Here is a 23,077-nt window from a genome sequence, read left to right as displayed (position 1 = left end):
AGGAAGTGTATCTTCTATTCTAAGACATCAATTTTTGTCAAGGATTTTTGTCCGTTTTCAAAGAAAATGTTTAATAGAAACTCTTTGTAGGCACTTTGAAGATGACACAGGGCTAAATCCATTTTTTTCGCACGCTCGCATCAGTTTTGGGATGCCCAAAGATGTCATCCATATGATCAAATCAGTTCGGCCTCACTACGTCACAAACTTGACCGGGAGTAACCTTTGGTAAACAGGGGGCGTACCATCATCATCATCATCATGGCTGCCATCGTCGACCACGAATTCCCGATTCACGGTCTCCTACCGAAAAGAGAGACCGGCGCCGCGGCTTTCCTCGCCAAATATCCCGAGTACGACGGCAGGGGAGTTACTATAGCTATCCTGGACACGGGGGTGGACCCTGGAGCTCCTGGTTTGCAGGTAAGTGCCGTAGGAGTTGACTTTGTTTCGCGTGGGGAGGGGGGCATAGTTTTACGTGTAGATCTTTTCTTGTTTGTCATCCTCGAATGATGTGAAGCATGATGATTTTCAAGTAGCTGCTAGTGCAGTGCGGTGTCGCTACGGTTCAAGTATTTAGCTAAGCACACAGGGTCACCCCTACTTGTCTCCATATAAGTGTGCTGGGTTCTTTTACGTGCAGAGGTTTTACACCCAAAGCTTCCTGATACGTACACGGGGCCACCGGCTTCACGTTACAGTTCGACGCGACTGTCATTTAAATGAAAGGAGATAAAATCTCATGAAGACAACGTAGACAAGTATGGAACTGAATTCATTGAGCCAACAATTGAAAGATTCAAGCTTTTACAGAAATGTCATAATATTTTTGTTTTGAAAATGTATGGCGGTTCACTGTGCCAAGTTGCCAACATAGATAATTTGAGTCTATTGTGTTTGCTTGAATGAGTCAGCAATCCTCTGTACATAGAAGATAAGTACAAAGCCTTGCCAGCCACATCATCACTGAGAAATTACACATACAATGTGGTATGAGTTCAAGGATTTCGAGAGGCCTGCATGGGGGGATCCTGGCAACAACAAAGTCGAATGACAAATTGCCCAAAAGTCACAATGGAGCACCTGTGGTTCTATATCTGCATAGCCAGTATAACTGCCCTTTGGTATAACACACCAGCCGTTGTGTCAGTGTTTGCAGACTAATTTTGCAAGACATCCCATAAATATAAACCTGGGACAGTCCACTGAACTTCCCAAAACCCCAAGCACAGTTTAATATACTGTTGTTGCCACTTCTTGTAAATACTAAATTTACCATTAAGTGTCCCCCATGCAGGTCCTCCTAAATTTTTCAAAAAACCCCATGATATAAAGGATGTGATTGGTTGTTGTTGAAGATCTTACTTTTGATTGACAGCACACCTCTGATTGGAGGCCAAAGATTAAAGTGTCCCCCCCCATGCAGACTCTCTTAATTTTTTCAAAAGACCTGTGATTGTCATAATTATCAAAGCTATAAAGGATCTGATTGGTGGTTGTTGAAGAGCTTCTTTTTGATTGACAGCACACCTCTGACGGGAGGCCAAAGATCGTGGACATCATCGACACCACGGGAAGCGGGGATGTGGATGTGTCGACTGTCGTGGAGCCAAAAGACGGAGAAATCGCGGGTCTGTCAGGAAGAACCCTTAAGGTAAGGACCTTTTAAGAGAAGGACCTTTAACTTAAGCAGTTTTAGCTCACTGAAGAGCTACTCTTCCACTAGTTGTGACAATAGAAGACAGACACTATCAGGGTTCGAAATACTTTTTTTCAGGTACGTGCAAAATTGCACATTGGCAAAATTTTTAGGTGCAATTTGAAAAATTTATGTGCAAAATTATATTTAGCCTTGCATCTTTAGGTTTGGAACTGTTTAACTGTGTATCAACCTTCTTAGCCTGCCACTGCATATAGAAGTTTTAGTATACATTAAAAAGAAGGGACCAAACAAAACATGAACAATGCAAGTATCATCTGTGTTTATAAGAAAAAAGAACACAAAAAAAAATTTGTCGGCATTAGCTTCAAAGGACGCCGCTAGTGACCCCCGGCCCTCTCACTCGTCATAAAAAAAATTTACCAACAGTATGCAAGCAATAAATTTCATTTATTTTGCATATTTGTTTACCTTGAATATCGTGCACGATATAAGGAAAAAAATACTGCTTAGAAAAAAATAACGTCCGGTTTATTTTTGCTTCTTGGCGCTCCCCTCCCCCTCCTCTGGGGGCGCGTCGTCAACATCGGCCGCGGGATCCTCGGAGACGGTGGACCCGGTGGCATCTCCCGATCCACCGCCCCCGGCTGCACCAGCCTCTGGTCCACCGCCACCGGCTGCCCCAGCCTCTGATGCCGGCTGGGCCCGTGAAAAGAACTTGAAAATCGACCCCTTCTTCATGGGCCCTTCTTCATGCTTTACAAATTTCCTAGGTAGCACTGAATGCTGGGAAATCCGAAAACTCTGTTTTTCACCGAATTTTACTGAAAATTGGACGAAAAAGCCGAAATTACTCTGCCGAAGGACTTCGTACCACATCGGGCAACAAGTTTCGCGGTCTCACCATATTTGGTAAATTAGCTACGTAGGCCTTCGCGTCTTGCCATATTAGGTAAATCATTACGTAATGCCTTCGCGTCTTCACCTGGGGACGAGAGCAGCTTGTTCCCAGGATGTTCAGTAAAGAAAACAATATGGCTGCCATGCGCCCAGCGCGATGCCGACACAGCAAGAAACTTCGGAGATACGCAGTGCAAACATGATATATCGGTATTGTCCAGGTGCAAAATTGCACATTCAAAATATTTTTAGGTGCAAATCTTGAAAATTACGTGCAATTTGCACATTGCACCTTTGTATTTCGAACTCTGCACTATGTACATAGTATTTACAGGTTCATTGTACCAGTGAAATTTGCCTAGTATTTTTGACAGTGGGCCATAGCTTAACGTCCCATCCAAAGGACTGTGACCCTTTACAATAGTATGCATCGATCTCAGGCGAGTGACAATAGCTGGGATGCTGGATCTGTTTGGAGATTAAATTGTTACTCTCTTAGTACTAGTACTTTGGTAGTCCTTCATAGTTGAAGATGAAGATGACAAATTGTGTTGTTATGTTTTTCTATCCATTAAGATGGATAGAAAAAAGATTGAATGCCAACTGACAGCATGTTTGTTTGTTTGTTTGTTGTGTATCCAGATCCCTGCTAGTTGGGAGAACCCCACCGGCCGTTACCACATCGGGGTGAAGAACATGTACGAACTCTTCCCCAAACAACTCAGAGACAGGACTCAGGTCAGTTTTCTGTGTTCTAACATACAATGTATTTTAACTTTGCAAATCCTTACACAACATGTAGATGTCCTATTTGTAGTTTCAATGGCTTTTGTTTGATTTCAACATGGAATTAGAGGATGTCACTTCACAAGACACACTTAGATTTAGTATTTGTACAGGTGCATGCAACCAAACATTATTTAATTTTCATTATGTAATGAATATGAATTCTAAGTTTTGCTACAAGTCTCATGCATTTTGCAAACACTTCTGCATATGTTTATCCCCTCTATGGTGAAAACTTTTGTTGTCTTCACAATCTACAGATAGATTTTAGAATTATCACATTCATATGTGTCTAAGGCATTGACAACATGTTTTGCAGTCATAAAAATTTGCTCACTAGACTGATTTTTCTTGCACAGAAAGAGAAGAAAGAGAAGACCTGGGACCCTCCCCACAGGGTGGCTCTGGCAGAGGCTACCAGGAAACTGGATGAGTTTGACACGGCACATCCCAACCCTACAGCACAGGTAACATGACTTTGTGATAATATAACATTCAAGTTTGCAAGTGCTCAAAAAGCCAGACACACAAAATAGGGTGAACTTCAGTGTAGGTTGATAGCATGTGGAGGGGAAGTTTGACAGATTGACAGGCAGAATGGCAGGTTAAGCGGTCAGACACAGGAAATTGGGTAGACTTGAAAGTAGGTTGATAGAATGTGGGTGAAGGAGATTGTCAGGCAGAATGGCAGGACATCAAACAATCAGACACAGGAAATGGGGTGAACTTGCAAGTAGGTTGACAGCATGTGGATAGGGAAAGATTGACAGGCAGAATGGCAGGACGTCTAAAAGTCAGACACAGGAAATGCGGTGAACTTGAGCATAGGTTGACAGCATGTGAAGAGGAAAGATTGACAGGCAGAATTACAGGAATTAAAAGGACAGACACAGGGAATGGGGTAAACTGAGAGTAGGTTGACAGCATGTGGGTGGGAAAGATTGACAGAATAACAGGACGTCTAAGATTAGACACAGGAAATGGTGGAAGATTGTCAAAATAAATGACAGGAGATCAAAAGGTTAGAGACAGGAAATGGGGTGAATGTGAAGGTCACAAAAGACTGAAATTCTTCCTGCAAGTCTGACTTGCTGACCCTCAAATGTATGATATTTTTGTTTCTAGGATGAGAAGCTACAGAGAGAAGACCTCCAGGCCCAGGTGGACATCCTGACCAGTCAGGAGAAGAAGTACTCGGACCCTGGACCTGTTTGTGACTGTCTGGTCTGGCATGATGGAAACACTTGGAGGTAAAACTACAAACACTTTCCTTTTTTTTTATTTTCCTTCCACTTTTCCATTTATATCTTGCAAAGTTGCAGCTGTCTGTGAGCAGATATTATAAAATTTATGAACACAGTTCTTTGTTGTTTTTCGTACCTCTGTAAAGGAAGTATTGTTTTTGGTGGTGCTAAATAGCTAGGTTTGTATGTTTGGTTCTCAAAATGAGTGGGTGGAGATTGAGTTTTACTTGATTGACAGGGTTCTGACCAGGTATGCCCTGGGTTAATTGTTCAATGTTCAATGTTGCAAGGAATGTATGAAGCACGAAAACACGTGTTCAACACATTAGACACAATGCTTCACTTTCTTTCAAGGGCTGTACTAGACACGAGTGAGTCAGGAGACCTGGAGTCCTGTACTGTACTGGCCAGCTACAGGGAACATCAGCAGTATGCTACCTTCAGTCAGCTGGACATGTTCAACTACTCTGTCAACATCTATGATGAGGGAAAGGTTCTTAACATCTGTGCCAATGGAGGTAAGCTTCACACAAAAACGACAATAGCAACAATAGTAATAATGATAAGAAATTTTGGATGTCAACATTGCAACAATATCACGTACATGCCTTCTACAAATGTATGTATGTGGAAAATTGTAATAAATAAATAAATCACTGTACAACAACAATAACAACAACGGCAAGAAATTTCAGACCTTTGGGAGTGTTGCAGGATTTTGTGAATTGTGTATTGAAACTGTTGAAGAAATTGTTTATAATAAAGGGTTAATGCCCTGCCCCAAGATGTATATGGTGAGATAATCAGGTGCGATAACCAACAAAAAACACACCAACTGAGCGTAGCACATTTTCATCATTGAAGAGTCTGAAACAAGCTTGTGCATATTATACCTATCCCAGGAGCCCACGGGACCCATGTGGCGTGCATCGCTGCGGGAAACTTCCCCGATGACCCTGAGAGGAACGGGGTCGCGCCGGGAGCACAGATCGTCGCCATCAAGATCGGAGACTCGCGGCTGAGCACCATGGAGACAGGGTCTGCACTCATCAGGGCTGTGAGTCATGGAGTATTACAAATTATGTTGCAACGTGTGAGGTAATGGTCAGAGTGTTTGGCTTAGAACCAAGAGGACCTGGATTCGATCCTCTGACATGCCCCAATGTTGTGCCTTTGGGACACTGCTTTTCTCACTTCGCTCAGGTGAAGATGAGTACCTAGCTTTGGTTAGGGATGTCCCTCAGATACGCCAAAAAGCAGTTACTCAAGCAACTGGATATGATTTTGAAAACGTGAATGCAAATAAGGTGAAGACAAATTTGTCTTCACTTTATTTGCATATCAATCAATAGGTTGTGCTTATAAACCTGCATTTCCCCTCTGGTCTCTCAGTCACTGACGAAAGCTAGTGGATACTAGCTGAAACGTCTGACGTTTTCAAAATCATATCCAGTTGTTTGAGTAACTGCTTTTTGGCGTATCGTATTACCTGGATGTCTAACCTTCATCGACGTGTCCCTCAGATAGGATGCTAAATGTTAAAGAACCCACCATGGAGACTGGGTCTGCACTTATCAGAGTGGTGAGTCACGGAGGCACTACCCGGGCTCAAAATACATTTTTCAGTCACTAGTATTACGGATCAGGAAGAATCAGTTTCAAAGATGCTCAAACTTCCAAGACATATTTTGAGCTTTTGTGACCTTTAGATTCACCACATTTTTTTACCTCCTGTCACTCTGCCTGTCAGTCTAAGTCTTCCCCACCCTGATGCTGTCAACATACTTTCAACCCCATTTACTGTGCCTGATCTTTTGATCTGTCATTCTGCCTGTTGATTTTCCCCCACCATGTGCTGTCAACCTGCTCTGTCCAGACAAGCAGACACACAAGCCCACAGCTGAGCAACCCAATACAATACTTCCACGCCTGAAAGTTTTTGATCCTGAATCGCATGTTGTTTTCTTTGTAGATGATTGCTGTGATAGATCAGAAATGTGATCTGGTGAACTTCAGCTATGGGGAGGCTGCACACTGGCCTGACAAGGGGTAAGTAAAAATCACCTTAAACTTTGTTATCTGATAGTTAACTGATTGGGGCTCCTCCCACAAGCTTTTGCCTAAACACAGTACATCTCTAACTCAAGAGAACCATTCCCAAACTACTAGTCTGTGTAACACTAGTACTAGCCATTCTAATAATCTCTCCCTTGAGGGGCTGATTGGACCTTCTCCAAAAAGCTTGTGGCCATGCATTGTACATCTCTAACTCTTGAGAACTATTCCCAGAAGTTCTTTAAATCTTTTCATCTACGTTGTTCCACTTTTGCTCCCCAGTCGAGTGTGTGACGTCATCTCGGAGGCAGTCAACAAACATCGTGTGATCTTCGTGTCGAGCGCTGGAAACAACGGCCCTGCTCTGACTACTGTAGGCACACCTGGGGGTACTACCTCCAGTATTATTGGTAAGGATCAGTTCACCTAAAAAAAGGGCCATTTTCTTTTTGCAAAGTGCTGTTATTAAGTCATATAAAGTACTGTTATGCACATTGTACATATGATTTTAGCACTCATCTCTTAACCAGTCTGTTTTGGGTGGCTGAGCTGTGGGTTTGTGTGTCAGTTTGTCTGAACAGTGTAGGTTGATAGCACATGGTTAATGGGAAGATAGACATGCAGGAGGCCAAAAGGTTAGGCACAGGAAATGTGGTGAACTTGAATTTAAGGAAAACCCAAAATACTCTCAAGGAAGAAAAGTCATAAATTTCTAATATTTTGATTATGGATAGCTGACAAGCTCAGAATATCAAAAAGTAGAACTTAAAAAGGGAAAAACTTTATTGTGTAGTTCATATACCACTACCTAATAAAACTTCAAATACAACTCTATGTGTATGTACAAAGGTCTCACATGTCAGTTTCCTGGTCTCCCATAGGTGTTGGTGCCTTCGTGTCTCCAGAGATGATGACGGCTGAATACTCTCTCAGGGAAAAACTGCCTAGCAACCAGTACACCTGGTCGTCAAGGGGACCAACGTGAGTAGGGGAAGTTTTCTGTCGACTGTCAACGAAAAAAATTGAGATTGCATACTTCAATTCTTCATAAACTCTTTAAATAAATTAGTGAAAACAAATGTGTAGAATGTACACATGTAGTAGATACATATAACATTAGCTTTGACATAAAAGAATCCATACTAATCAGTAATCATACTGACAGTGTGTAAAACATGCTTTAAACATGCTTTTCTTGAGGTGAACTTTGTTGAACAACCCTTTAACAAGAAAACTGTTACTCAAGCAACTGGACAGATTTGAAAATCTATCCAAATCTTTCAAAATCTATCCAGTTTCTCGAGTAACAGTTTTCAGGTGTATCTTGTTCCCTGGATGTTTAGCCTAAATAGACAACCCTTTAACGACTTCAAATGTCTTCCCTATTACAGTATAGACGGAGCCTTAGGTGTGAGTATTTCTGCACCAGGTGGTGCCATAGCTTCTGTGCCTAACTGGACTCTACGTGGCTCACAGTTAATGAACGGGACTTCCATGTCTTCACCTAACGCTTGTGGGGGCATCGGTGAGTCACTGTAGTCACTGTTACAAACAAACAAATAAACAAGCTGTTGTCAGTAACCACTTCTGTATGTGTACCTTACATCTTTACCAAGAGTTTAGGTAGTGAAGTTAGTATAGCTTTGGGTGGCTGAGGTGTGGGTTTGTGTATCTGTTTGTCCGGACAGAGTAGGTTGACAGCACATGGGTGGGCAGGTTTGACAGGCAGAATGAGAGTAGGTATAAGGTCTTAGAATCTGGCTGAGAGTCAGCATCTATAGATGCCAGCATGTAGAATTTGTAGCATCTAGGCATTTGTTGGACATCGTCCTATATGTAAAATACATGGGATGTCACATGTCAATATGTACTGAAACTTGCTATCTGAATCCATGGATAGAAATCCTGGTAACAGGTAACTATATGTTCCTCCCCAGCTCTGGTCCTGTCTGCCCTGAAGGCGACCGGTGTAGCCTACACCCCCTACACCGTGAAGACTGCCCTGGAGAACACAGCACAGAAGGTGGAGGGGGTGGAGGTCTTCGCTCAGGGACATGGGGTGCTGCAGGTAAGGCTTCAGACAGATGTGTCAAGTTTTCACTAAAAATTCATTGTTTAAATTGTAAACCAGCACAGTATGTTGACTTCATGGCTCCTACCGTAGTATATTGGGCTATAATAGGATACCTAGGCCTTTTTCTCCCTGTCACTTCATATTTTTTATGAAAAAATCAGAGACAGAGTAAAGACAGACTATATAAAGTATGTACAGGTTCATTGTACCGGGCAACTTCCCCTAGCTCTTTACGACAAGCACAGAACAAACGGTGGAGCACAGCTTAACGTTCCATCCTGAGGACTGCAACCCTTGCGTGCATGTTGGGTGAGCGACAACAGCTGGGATTCAAAATCCCAAACTCTTGGTCCACAGGCAGAGACGCTAACTACTGGACAATACCTTCCTTCCCCCAGGTGGAGAAGGCTTTTGATCACCTGCGCCAGCATGCTGACTCTGCAGAGAGGAACGTGAGGTTTTCTGTGGCAGTGAACGGTGGGAGGGGGGTGCACCTGAGACAGGCCCTGTCACAGAGGAAACCTACAGAGATGACCGTCAGTATAGAACCTGTGTATGCTGAGGACATAGGTGAGTTTATAGCTACACTATTTCACACTAGCCTGTATTACACAATTTCTCACTGTCAAGGTCTAATAGGGCCTCCTCTCCAAAAGCTTGAGGCCATATTGTTACATTGACTGGTAATATCTCAGGACAAACTACTAGTATCATAATTATATGGAAAAAGATTGTAAAAACATACAAACAGAGACCTTGAGGCCATATTGTTACATGTGTATTAACTGGTAATAGCTTATAGGACAAAATACTAGTACATGTATCATAATTATGTGGAAAAAGATTCCAAAAACAGCCATTACTAATACATTTGTATATGTCAACTCAGAAGACTGGGAATACTAATAATCAAGAATAATTTAAAAAATTGTCATCTTTCCTAGTTCAGATTCATTTATCTGGGCCACTATTGGCTAATGCCAATGATGTTGTTCTCTTTCCTTATGCTGATTTTCTTATCTGCACCACTATTGGCTGATTCTACTGATTTTCTTCTCTTTCCCCCTGCAGATGCCAATGAGAAGATAGCTCTCTCCATCCATGTGAGCCTTGTGAGTGAGGTTCCGTGGGTACACGTGCCGCCATGTTTGGAACTCATGAACACTCCAAGGACATTTGTCATCAAGGTCGACCCAAGAGGACTCAGGGAAGGAGCTCACTATACTGAGGTATGTATAATCACTTTTTCTTGCTCTTTTGAAAAAAACAATGGCTACTGAATCAACCAGATTTTCATTGGTTGATTTTTGTTGTTTCTGATGTAATACAAAATGTGATTCGTCAATTTTGTTGCTAAGGAAATAAACCAGAATGACATTGGTTAACTGTTGCTGTTGCAGAGGTAATCCTTAATGTGATTGGTCAATTTCGGTTTTATTTAACATCAAACAGTTCCCTAGATTGTGATTGGTTGATCCTTGTATTTTTAAGATATAACCAAGGATATGTCATTTCTACATGTAACGTTATAACGTAGTGAGTGATTGGTCTATTTTGTTCTTTGCTGCCCCCAGGTTTTAGGCTATGACATCAGTAACCCCCATAAAGGCCCCCTGTTCCGAGTACCAGTGACCGTAGTACGACCAGAGACAGTACAGGACAAGGTACAGTACAAGGTGACCTCTGAGAAAGAAGTGACCTTCAAACCAGGACAGGTGCACAGGAGGTTCATCGACGTGCCGCTCGGAGCTACCTGGGCAGGTACGTCTCACATGAATGTTTGCTATTTGCAGCATTTATTCTTTCCATTTTTTTCTCTCGAACCAATGTTTTCTGTTGCAGGGAGTGTTGGCAGAACTTACTGCACCTGGGCAAAACCCGTAATGTATTGTGCATAGCACTTCTGCAGAACATCTCATATAAGGTCATATTCAGGTATATAAGGTTAACGTCCCGTCTGTAGTTTCCAAATTGTATGTCAGAAAAAATATCATCTGCGAAATTCTGATGCAACGTTGGCCAAAAATCCAAAGAAAAACGTGAAAAATCAGGGTTTCCCGCAGGCGCTGTACATTCTGCTGACATGCTGGTATTCTCCACTTTACAGTCTTACACCAATGTTTCCTGTTGTAATGTTGTAGTCTCACACCATTTTTTCTTATTACAGAGTTTACGATCCAGTCCCTGTCCCCTGAGACAGTGGGAAGGTTCATTATCCATTATATAGTCCCATGCCAATGTCTCCTGTTACATAGTTTATTCTCAGTCTATAGTTTATTCTCACACCAATATTTCTTATTGCAGAGTTTACTATACAGTCCCTGTCCCCAGAGACAGTGGGAAGGTTCATCCTCCACATGGTCCAGCTCCAGCCTCTGTCTGCCTACAGAACACACGAGTCCTACAAGTTCTTCAACCTTACAGAGCTGGGGGAGGTCTCCTATACCTGCCCTGTACTGGTGTGTAACAATGTTACCAGTGGAAGTAGGGTTGGACTTAGTATTGTTTGGGTGCCTGAGTTGTGGGTTTGTTTGTCTGATTGTGCAGACAGAGTGCCAGATTGATAGCATGTGGGTGTGGGAAAGATTGACAGGCAGAATGAAAGGAGATCACAAGGTCAGACACAGGAAATGGGGTGAACTTGTAAGGTCTCAGAATCTGGCTGGTAACCAGCAGGAATTAGAGGTTGACATGGGGGAATTCAGGAAGCAGAGGATTGCAAATTTCTTGGAAGACCTATTTAGTAACTCACAGTAATGCTTTGACATGCAGAATTCTGATGAAGTTTTCCTGATGTTATGTATGATGTGTTGATCTATTTCCTACACTACAGGAGGGAGTTACAGTAGAAGTGTGCCTGGCCCGTTGGTGGGCAAGTCTGGGGGAAGTCAATGTGAACTACAGTGTCACCTTCCACGGACTACAGCCCAGTATTACTACTCTCAACCTGGTGAGTGGGGAGGGGGGTGGAATACAAACAAATTCTCTGAAACCAACACTCATAAAAAGGTTTTCTGTAAATGCCTACATTAGATGTAAAAGTATTAATCTCAATCATTTGTTGTTTTTTTGCTAAAGCATGCAGCAGATGGCATCACCAGGGTGGACGTGAAGTCACCGCTGAAGCATGAAGACGTCCAACCCAGTATCAAACTGGAGCACGGTGTGTGTCCACTCAGGTGAGAGATGAAAAAGGAAATTATCACCTTTAGAATTAATTAGAGAGAGCATTTGTTTTGTTTTAGATTGCCTTACTGATTTAATTGGCAGACAAAAACTCACTTTTTTTAATGTTGTTGCTCAATGCAAAGCCAGATGACCACTTCTAGGGACTGAGCTAGGTGATACAACAGATATATGACTATGCCTTAAGATAATGAGGAATGTTTATTTTGAAAGCTGAAAATTGCATTTGGAAGGAAAGCATGTGTTTTGTATGTATGTCAAAGGAATTAGTCTCTGGTTAGTCAATACTAACAGGATATACCGGTAAAGGTAAAGGGGTAATAAATCTATGCACCTGATTAACTGAGGGGACCTGGCAATGCTCTAACATTATGTTACAAACGTGTGTCCATTCAGGCCTTCTGAGTTTAAGATCCGTCCCCTGGGAGACAGAGATGTGCTGCCCCCCAACAGACCCTCGTACGAGCTGGTTCTCACCTATAACTACCATCAGGTTAGTGACATACTACATGTGCTAGTCCTGATCTTGTCAACACTACTATGTAACAGTAACTGTGAATCTATGTGCACAACAGTTCAACTTTGAAAGTTATTATTCTGGAGGGTAAAGTATTTTTTCAGTATTTACAAGAAAATCGAGGTGGGTTTGGATCAGGATTGTTAAAACTCAAACTAAGGAAAGGCCATGCTATACCTGCAAGATAGATAGAGATTTATGGATTGATGTAACAATTGTTTGTTTGTTTGTTTATTTGTTTGTTTGTTTCAGACTAAGACCTGTGAGGTGACGCCCCACTGCCCTACTCTATGTGACCTGCTGTATGAGTCAGACTAAACAGTTGTTTGTTGTTTGTTTGTTTGTTTATTTCAGACTAAGACCTGTGAGGTGACTCCCCACTGTCCGACCCTATGTGACCTGCTGTATGAGTCCGACTACGACTCCCAACTCTGGATGTTGTTTGACAGTAACAAACAGCTGATGGGGTCTGGGGATGCCTACCCACACCAGGTGATTATGTCTACCTTCACAGAAGGAATTAAGACATATTGGTTTGCCTAGTTTATTCTTCCATTCAAAACGTATAAGGTTAATGACCTGGACCAGATGTCTGTCACAATGGTAACTATAGTGTTATAGCAGACACCCTGTGGTGTTGGATTACATTATGTAGCAAAGGACGGGTCACCATATAATTATGCATGAATGTGTTTGAGTAAGAATAAACAGAGCAGTACTTTGTAAAGCTGGGCAAATGTTACCTTTCTAGTCAGATAGGTGTATACCATCAATAATAGTAAAAAGGAATTTATTTTCTCCCATTTTTAGTACAACTTCAAGCTAGAGAAGGGGGACTACACCATCAAGTTCCAGATCAGGCATGAGACAAAAGACCTTCTGGAGAAGCTGAAGGACCTGACGTTCCTGGTGCAATACAAACTGCCCAACGCTCTGTCGTTGGACGTCTATCCATCCAAGTCTAACGCACTGCTGGGCAAGGCCAAGTTCGGCACACAGCGGTGTGGGATAGGGGTGACGGCACCCATGTTTATTACATCTCTACCTGACGACAAGTAAGGACTACTACAAACTCTTACATACAACATGTTCTCAACTAATACTAGTAAAACAGAAATTCTATTAAGTAAAGACAGAAATTCTATGAAGTAAAAACAGATTTTCCATCAACTAAAACAGAATTTCTATTCACCAAAAACAATATTCTATTATAATAGTACTATACATGTATGTTCATAATTCAATATTTGCACTTTGCAGTTGATGTGTCCAATCTACCCGTATGTGCAGGATAGCCTGGTTACCAGACCTATTTAGTTCCCGAGTCTATATCCTCTCTGCAAATAGAGTTGGGAGCTAAAAGAGGTCTGGTAGCCAGGCTATCCAGCGTGGGATGTTTTTGTCTTTTGTGGATGGAATTCTTTGTAATGCCTGAAAGGCAGAACAGCAATCTTTGATATGTACAGCTACAGAATAACATTTGCCTCTTCCATATTACACTCCTTTTTTGTCTTTTGTGGATAAAGTTTTTGGTGACACCTCTTTGACATGCACAGAGCTACAGGATAACATTTGCCTCTTCCATATTACTATTACTATAGGGTCCCGAAGGCTGCTAGTCCAGGACACTACCTGGTAGGACAGATCTCATACGCCAAGGCTGAACCTGGCAAGAAAACTGTGAGTAAAGAATCCTTCTGAAAATATCAGAGAACAATTAAAGAAAATCTTTTTTTTCTTGGAGAAACAGGGGGTTATGGTGTACATTCCAGCTATGGAGTACTACAGTCAAAGTTAAGTTTAGATATTGTGTGTTAAAGGCATCCCATGCAATTTAAGACCAGTAAAAATGGATTTTCAAAGTCTCTGGTAATTTTTTTAATGTAGTAAGTTGTATAACTATCTCATAACACTGATATTTGTGAGGCAAAAATTGATGTTGCTGATGGAAAAAGTGACTTGTTTCACATTGTAGGCCTAGCTATTTATTGGTGGTACCAAAAAATACAGGGACCCCTCACACTTGTTTTCGGTCTATTTTAAACACTACAAGACAGTATAGACTAATGATAAAAATGTGCTAAGAAATGGCAGCAAATAACAATGTCAGACATTTCCTCATCCAGAATATTTTTTTCACCACCCTGAAATTGCATTGGATGCCTTTAACCTTTTTTTATTTCTTTTAGGACCAAAGTTTTAAATTCTGTGTTTCTTTCCAATGTAGGGGAAACACAAAAAGAAGACGGATATGGTATGGAAGTGTTTTTTTCTTTTGTTGTTCGGCTTGTTTGTGGTATGCCCGTTGTCTTCGCATGTGAGCTGTAGTGCTACTGTAAAATGCATTTATTTTCACGGTGGTTTTAATTTGCAGTATGAAGGAAAATGAGATTTTGGCAGTGTTTAAAGTTTAGAGTTGAAACATTCCAGGTGTCATGATTTATATTTATAGAGGACACGGCAAAAATCACAAAACTAAAACCACGATGAAACTAAATGCACTTTACAGTGTTGCCACAGACAGCTTTAAGCAGGTCAAAATGTTTTTTAGATATTTTTTTTAATCAATATGTTCATTGTTCATTCGTGGAGCAATTTTGTTTACTTTTTTTTAGCTACAGTAGCTCTAAAACTATTTTTTTCATCCACCAGCTTCATTGACTTTTCTAAAAAAAAAACAAGAACCAACAAATCACATAGATATGGCCTAATACCTGATTTTTCTTGCTGTGTGTTTTTAGGCCACCTACCCTGTGCACTATGTAATCTCAGCGCCTCCCAGCAAACCTAAGAACGGTGGGAAAGACAAGGACAAGAAGGATGAGAAGGATCCTCAGGAGGAGTTTAACGAGGCTCTCAGGGACTTTAAAATACAGTGGATGTCAAAGTAAGACTTAGGCTTTGATTTTAAGATGTACCAGCATTTACTAGACAGTTGAATGTGAAAAAGCTGAAAACATATCTAGACATTTGTGTGTCAACCTGACAATGCCTATGGCGATCACTCGAGAGCTTTATTTGCAATCAGGTACAGATTCATGTACGGATACACAGATACAGGTTTTCCGAGTATTTGTCAAGATTTGAGAGCGACAGAATTACTAGTAGCTTTGTGTCATCTGAAAATAACAATAACACATACATGTACATTTACATATCTTTTGAAGCATATCAAGCTAACTGATTGATAGAGGAACACATAGGATCACAATTATATAGGAGTTTAAATTAATACATACCAATACATTGTATAATACACACTAAAATTGAAGTCCTTTGTTCACAGTATACTGTAAAAGAAATTTTGTAGATGAAATAAGCATGCATCATGTATATTTCTTTGAATGTGGCCTATGCCCAAAATGTAAGGAATAAGCATATGAAGCAACTGGATGTAGCAATAGCTTTATTTCATAATTCATTGACAGCTATTCAATGAGATTGATTTTCTAATTTTTTAGGCTTGACAGCAAGGCCATCTATGAGGAGTTGAAGGAACTGCACCCAAACCACCTGCCCTTACATGTAGGCAGACTGCAGGCACTGGATAATGACAAGGTATATCATATAATATCATATATAATATATATAATATCATATCATTAAAGTTCATCTGTGTTGGTTGTTACATTGTGTAAAACTAAGTTAAAAGATCCAACACAAAGAAGTTCTCTCACCTAGAGCTTTCGACCTGTCACTCTGGTCTTCCTCAGTTGACTAAAAAGACTATAACTTAGTATAAAGTATATAATGTACTTACAGTACCATGTTTACATGCCACTGTTCTTCCTAATTTAACTGTTGATATTGGGACATCATTACTCAATACTTTTATACATGTAACAGACTGATAATGTACACTCCATAGGTTACTAATTAGCAATTCTATAAGATTATGTACTCTACAAACACGTGACTGTATACAATGTATATCCCAAACAAGATGTGAGACTTCCAGAAAGTATGGAATTGCAGAATTTCCCCAGTGCCAGGAATCGAAATAAGCTTTCTTGCCACTCTTTCTGTAACTCAGAACTTGTTGAAGATAATGACTGTGTCTGTCCAACCATCGGTCACCACCAGCGGCCCCTGTGTTGCTATGGCAACAGCCCACAGTTGCTGCTTCAGCATGTCTTTAACAACGACTTTGATGAATTTGCCTGTCTTGTCAAACATCTTCACGTAGCTGTCGTCTGTGGTTGCCACAAAGATGTTACCTGCCCTGTCTGTACAGACGCCACAGGGATTCTTCAGTTCACTTCCCTGCACATACTCGTATACAAAATGTCCATCAAATCCTGTTGCTAAGCGTGCAAGATCACCAAACTGGAACAGAAAATGTCCATACTCATTGTACACAAAGACATGGTGATTGTCCCTATCAGACACAAGAATTCTTCCCTCTCTGTTCACAGTTATGTAGCATGGGTCCTTCAGCCCCTGCTGCTGACCCACAGTTCTTACAAGTGTTCCATCTGGCCTGAACACCAAGACTTCACCTTGCAAGTTGTCCCCATCTCCTGTGATTTGTGTGATGAGGATGTGGTTCCTCCTGGTGTCCACAGCAACTCCTCTCACCCCTATCTTCTGCATTTGAATCTGTGCCACTGGAGTGCCATCTTTGTCGTACCTAACAGCATAGTCGGCAGAATCATTCCACCCCACCACCCACGGGTTCCCATATTCGTTCAGGGCCACATCATTTGGCATCATTATCTGATAACTTTTCAAGTATGTTGGGAACTGTCTCACAAATGTCCCCTGCAGGGTGAAGACTTGGATTCTCTTGTTCCCTCTGTCTGCCACAAAGATCTGTCCTTCTTCTGACACTGCAACACCAACTTGATCCCTGAACCGCCCTTCCCCTGAACCCCTTCCACCAAATGTCACTCTGTCTGGCAGTTGGATATTTTGCACTTGGTTACCTTGGTGATGACTTGTGTCCCCTGCTTTCACATGTCCCAATACTGGCACGGGGGTGTCTGTGGGCTGAAAGAGAGCAGGCTGGGTTTGTACAGGAGTTGGTGCTGTTTTTCCTCTGTACTTTCCTACCACCTCAGTTAAAGTAGTTTTCTGACCAACTACTAGTAACTCAACCCCTCCCTGCTCTAATTCTTGTTCTGCTTGATCACAGGCAGCGGACAGTTCATTGACATCTGCCGACACTCTGTCTCTTCCACTCTGTATTTTCTCTAAGTTTTTCTTGTGATCTTTTTCTGCTTCAGACAAGAGTTGGTCTCTTCTGTCTGCTAGTTTCTGCACCATTTGGTTGTAGGCTTGAATTATGCTGTCATCTGTTTGTTGTTTCTTCTTATTCAAGGTTTCTTCTGTCTCTCCTAGACCTCTGATGAAGCTATGATAGCCTTCTAAGATGTTCCTACCTTCACTGATCAAGGCCTGGACTGTGGAGCTCCTTTCCTGTGCAGCTTTCTTCATGGTTGTTGTACGATGATCATTATGAGCCTCCTCCAAACACAGTACACAAACTGGAGATTGGCACTGTTTACAGTAGAGCTTGACTACTTCACATGGGTGGAGGGTGCACTTGTCTGCTGACTGGGGTTGTTCCTTTGTTGACAGTGTTGCTTGCTGTTGGAATGTCTCACACATACTGGCAGCCATGCTGTTGTCTGGCAAACCTGCGACCCCCTGGCCAGGCAGTGTGATCTGCTGACGACATTTTGGGCACTCAAATGCCCCTTCTTTTCCTGCATGGACCTCTAGACAGTCCTGACAGAAGGTGTGCTGACAGGGCAGCAGCTTAGGCCTGGTGAACAGCTCCAGGCAGATGCTGCAGGACAGTTCTTCGCGGATTTGCTTGCCAAAGCTCCATGGTGCAGCCGCCATTTTGGTGCCCCACCTTAGGCTATGACATCAGCCTTAAAGTGACATATGAATAATTCAGTCTGACATCCTGTTGGCAAAACAGTCAGCTGACAAAGTTGGCAAGGCTCCAGGCACACTACAAGCCAAGGACATTCACTTACTATGGAGCATTCAGAGAAGCTTTGTTGAAACTTTAGAAATGTCTATTATAGCATCCCAAAGTAATGATTGGGATAACGAAGCCAAGCCAACAATGATCGGGATATATACATGTACTGTATTAGGTTTTGACTTCAGCTGAATTTTAGGCAAACAAAGCTACAGCATGTAACAGGGAAGGTGGTCACACTGTCATGCATATTCGTATATTGTGACCACCTGTTAAGTCTTTCTACAGACTCTAACTTTTGTTCACACAAACCAGGCTTGTATAATCAGGCTTCAAAAAAATCAGGCTTCAAGTTGGCAGTAGTGCAAATTTGGTACAACAGAAAACCAAGCAAACTTGTCAACAAACAACTACTAGTAACAATCTGACTTTTTGTTTTCATATAGCAAGAGTTGTCACCAGCAAAATTGCAAATGTCAATTTTTATTCTTCCCGTAGGAGAGATTGAAACAACTGGATGACATCATCACAGCTGCGGACGCTGTGATTGGTCAGGTGGACACGGCAGAACTAGCGAGTTTCCTCGCCCTGAAGGCAGACACACGCTCAGATGCTGCCACCATCAAAGTGTGAGTAAAGAAATTTAGCCATACTATAATTTACTACATGCTCAGGGAAGCAAAACTTTGCGGTCTGAGAAAAACGGTGTTAACAGTAACAGGTGCAGAAAAAAGAAAATGAGTTATTTGTTAATTTGTTAATTCCTCCACTTGTCTTTTGACAAGTTACAATCCATTCAATCTCTTTAAACAGGATTAAACATTTGGCTCTGCCAAGATGGGTTTTTTTTGGCTTCTATGATGTTTGAATTTTACCTGAAATTTTCTTGGATGATTCTTATGCATGTATATCTAGTAGGCCTCCGGTAGCCGGGTCTACATTGTACATGTACACATTGAAACAAACATGGCTCCCCATACATATATTAGGTACCCTCCATTATGCTAAGTCAACAAGTCAACAATGTCATTAATGAAGTTCATACTAGCCACCCACTTCTGTATTAGTTAGGTTAGCCTACCTACACTTTCATAGTATGAAAGTATGGTTATGTACTGGTAGATGCCATACTTTGTACCCTGTACAACTGTCGTACATGTACAATAAAGTTATGTTTTCATGTTATGTTAACTCCAGCTTGTCTTGTTCTCTTGAAGTGAGATGGAGAAGAAGAAGGCCGCCCTGATCGACGCCGTGTGCAGGAAGGGCAGCGCAGCGGCAGACAGGATTCTACAGGCACTGGAGGGGGACGCAGTGGGCAGCACGGAAATGGTGAAGGACCTCGCCCTTGTGAAAGAAACATTTGAGGAGCTGCTGAAATGGGCAGAACCAATGGACATGAAGGTAAGCACTTTTCTGCGAAAACAAGAAAGCAGAGATTTTAGACTTCCAGGAAGTGTTTTGGGGTTTTTTGTGACCTTGAAGTTCACAGACCTCTGGGAAGTGTTTGAGGTTTCCGTAAATGTATTGGTGAGTGAGTGAGTGAGTGAGTGAGTGAGAGTGAATGAGTGAGTGAGTGAGTGAGTGAGTGAGTGAGTGAGTGAGTGAGTGAGTGAGTGAGTGAGTGAGTGAGTGAGTGAGTGAGTGAGTGAGTGAGTGAGTGAGTGAGTGAGTATTGGAATTATGGAGGGATTTGTGATGGCTGGTACTTCGTGTCCGAAGATTCTAGGAAGGTTGTCCTCTGCTACAGGCCCTCTTGTGGAGGGATTTGTACGATATAATCAAACCGGGTATTGCACCACTTCCTGAATTCCTCCACATGCTGCCCACTTACAACTGTTGCTGTGTTGTCCATGTTGTCATTTTACCATGGTGTGTGGCCTGTACTAACTGTTGTTGTGTTAATCTTTAGGTGGTGAGTTTTACCATGGAACATGCCATGGTGTACATGGTTAATACTAACTGTTGTTGTGTTGTCCAGGTGGTCAGTACTAACTGTTGTTGTGTTGTTATTTAGGTGGTCAGTACTAACTGTTGTTGTGTTGTCCATGTGGTCAGTACTAACTGTTGTTGTGTTGTCCAGGTGGCCAGTACTAACTGTTGTTGTGTTATCCAGGTGGTCAGTGGTCAGTACTAACTGTTGTTGTGTTGTCCAGGTGGCCAGTACTAACTGTTGTTGTGTTATCCAGGTGGTCAGTGGTCAGTACTAACTGTTGTTGTGTTATCCAGGTGGTCAGTGGTCAGTACTAACTGTTGTTGTGTTGTCCAGGTGGTCAGTACTAACTGTTGTTGTGTTGTTATTTAGGTGGTCAGTACTAACTGTTGTTGTGTTGTCCAGGTGGTCAGTACTAAATGTTGTTGTGTTGTTATTTAGGGGGTCAGTACTAACTGTTGTTGTGTTGTCCAGGTGGTCAGTACTAAATGTTGTTGTGTTGTCCAGGTGGTCAGTACTAAATGTTGTTGTGTTGTCCAGGTGGTCAGTACTAAATGTTGTTGTGTTGTCCAGGTGGTCAGTACTAAATGTTGTTGTGTTGTCCAGGTGGTCAGTACTAAATGTTGTTGTGTTGTCCAGGTGGTCAGTACTAAATGTTGTTGTGTTGTCCAGGTGGTCAGTACTAAATGTTGTTGTGTTGTCCAGGTGGTGAGTTTTACCATGAAACATGCCATGGTGTACATGGTTAATACTAACTGTTGTTATGTTGTCCAGGTGGTCAGTACTAACTGTGTTATGGTTTACATTGTAGGTGGTGAGTTTTACCATGAAACATGCCATGGTGAGCAGTCAGTACGGCAGAGCCATCAGGGCAGCTCAGAAGATTCTGGACGACAAACCTAACAAGGAAAACGAGAGGAAATGTATAGAGGTACGTATTGTGGTAATGCTTCGGCGAAGGTTAGACATCCAGGTAATAAGATACACCAAACAGCAGTACTGTTACTCAAGCAACTGGATATGATTTGGGAGATTTTGACCGTTTCCAAAATCATATCCAGTTGCTTGAGTAACTGCTCTTTGGCGTATTGTGCCAAATGTGGTAATGGTTAATAATTTTCCAACAGAAAAATTTACATACTAAGAGCTATCTGAGTACTACATATATGTAGGAAAGCTCCTATGGGATTTCCTTATGCTTAAGTTCACAGGCTTTTCAAGTTGTAATAACTGCCTTCTCTGACCAAGGTCTGCCCACTAAATCTAGTCATAACTTTGTAGCCCTGTTCCAAAGCAGTTCACTGGGTAGACTATATATATATAGTAGTATTCATTCTTGTATACATGTATCTGTAAGCGATTCTTTTGTTGTAACCTGTACTTAACCCAGTGAGCATGTATGTACAATAAAGGTCTTCCTTCATTCATAAAGATTAAGTAACATAAATCTGTATTTCACAGCTGTACAGGAAGGTTGGCTGGGACCATGTAGCCAGACACAGCGAGCGCTGGCTGCCTGTCAGATACCCACAATCCTACACTCTCTTCTAGACCGGGACTGGCAAACTGTGTAACTTCCTTCATCTCCAAGCAGATCTATCAGTGGCTGCAAAGACAGTGTCAAATTGGTATCCATGGATACTGTCTGGCCAATGGATACTGCCTGGCCAAATTGATCCTTTCTTTACGGGCGCCGAAAGATCTGCTTTATAACTTCCTAACAGCCATCAACATTGAAGAGCACGACTACCGTAAAGCATGAAACCTTTGCAGTGGTTTTAGTTTCATGGTGACCTCTCCACTGTGAAATCGTACCACCACTATTATGCCTCCTGCATATGACTAATTGTTTAAACCATAAGTCTTAAAGTACCATGAAAATTCACTCTCTCCTACTGCAAGCAGAATAAAACCAGCTCAACAATTTACAGTAAGTTTTTCTACATGACAGTTATGCTACATACACATTATGTAACCTGTGTCTGGTCGAATGCATGGACAGCAGGGTTTTTATTTAGGACATTTTAAGCATTGAGAGTAGAAATTTCTAACAGTGTGGTTAATGTAACTTAAACAAGAATCAGAGATTTCAGACTTCCAAGAAGATTTTGAGGGTCCCTCATGCAATCCTCGTGCCATCTAATATTTTTTTCACATACCAGTAGCCAATTCACACCTCCAAATACTGCACTGATAATTTGACACTACAAGGGGTTTTAAGTATTTGCCAAGCACAAACTAGTTTGCTAGAGTTGTATCTGTACAAAATGTATTGTGGTGTACCAAAGTGCTCATGGTGTAAAGATGATGAGTGTTGTAGCTTTGTAAACCATTCATCGTGAAATGGCAAACAGTTACTGGATATTTTGATGCCAAAGTCATCTGACTTGTTGTGACGACTTAGCATGCCAAACATCACATAAAGTTTTTTTTTTTTTGATTTGAAGAAAGATTTTGCACCATAGTTTGTGTAGAATTCAAATTTACGTAGCCTATGTCCCGGTATATGGGTGTACAAATTGAGTGAAGTCTTATGATTAGACTTGTTGTAACTTAATGTACCAAATCATCAAAAACCCAAAGTGGTAAAATATTGTTTTTAAACGATTGCACAAATTTTGAAAGCAATAACTAATCTATTCTTTTCACAGTGATATGAAACAATGAAAAGTTGAAGCTTTTTAATGATTCTAAACAAAATATTTCTACTTACATTTCTACACTTTTTCTTTAACCCTTTTACAGCTAAGGTTCTTATGTGTATTTGAGAATGGATACTTTTAAAGT

General features: G+C 41.5%; 1 protein-coding gene across 2 annotated transcripts; it reads left to right on the top strand.

Moving 5' to 3' along the window:
- The first annotated feature begins 219 nt into the window (after window positions 1–219).
- LOC109485049 (tripeptidyl-peptidase 2-like) lies at window positions 220–22,067 on the top strand. 2 transcript variants are annotated; one of them, XM_019788442.1, is made up of 31 exons: window positions 220–423; window positions 1,526–1,654; window positions 3,203–3,298; window positions 3,706–3,813; window positions 4,472–4,596; window positions 4,945–5,108; window positions 5,493–5,647; window positions 6,563–6,639; window positions 6,928–7,055; window positions 7,527–7,626; window positions 8,037–8,170; window positions 8,583–8,713; window positions 9,118–9,289; window positions 9,791–9,948; window positions 10,294–10,480; window positions 11,024–11,178; window positions 11,553–11,669; window positions 11,798–11,898; window positions 12,302–12,398; window positions 12,675–12,734; window positions 12,837–12,914; window positions 13,233–13,477; window positions 14,024–14,102; window positions 14,650–14,676; window positions 15,164–15,309; window positions 15,884–15,980; window positions 18,856–18,986; window positions 19,575–19,761; window positions 21,102–21,221; window positions 21,752–21,868; window positions 22,008–22,067. In XM_019788442.1, exons 1-30 carry the CDS (start codon window positions 262–264, stop codon window positions 21,839–21,841), a joined length of 3,756 nt encoding a protein of 1,251 aa, XP_019644001.1. In that variant the 5' UTR covers window positions 220–261; the 3' UTR covers window positions 21,842–21,868; window positions 22,008–22,067. The 2 variants fall into 2 exon arrangements, with proteins under 2 accessions (XP_019644001.1, XP_019644003.1); XM_019788444.1 differs by lacking the exon at window positions 22,008–22,067 and having other exon boundaries at window positions 21,752–21,908.
- Window positions 22,068–23,077: the final 1,010 nt, after the last annotated feature.

This window comes from Branchiostoma belcheri, unplaced genomic scaffold, assembly GCF_001625305.1.
Source record: "Branchiostoma belcheri isolate BF01 breed outbred unplaced genomic scaffold, Haploidv18h27 scaffold72, whole genome shotgun sequence".
Classification (NCBI taxonomy): Eukaryota; Metazoa; Chordata; class Leptocardii; order Amphioxiformes; family Branchiostomatidae; genus Branchiostoma; species Branchiostoma belcheri.
This window is presented reverse-complemented; position numbering and strand designations above follow the sequence as displayed.

Bases quoted from the DNA above. Each gene is read 5' to 3' on its own strand.
- LOC109485049 (XM_019788442.1), top strand. From the start codon at position 262: ATGGCTGCCATCGTCGACCACGAATTCCCGATTCACGGTCTCCTACCG. The intron at 5,648-6,562 runs GTGAGTCATGGA...TTTTCTTTGTAG, and splicing joins GGTCTGCACTCATCAGGGCT to ATGATTGCTGTGATAGATCA. The intron at 15,310-15,883 runs GTAAGACTTAGG...CTAATTTTTTAG, and splicing joins AAAATACAGTGGATGTCAAA to GCTTGACAGCAAGGCCATCT.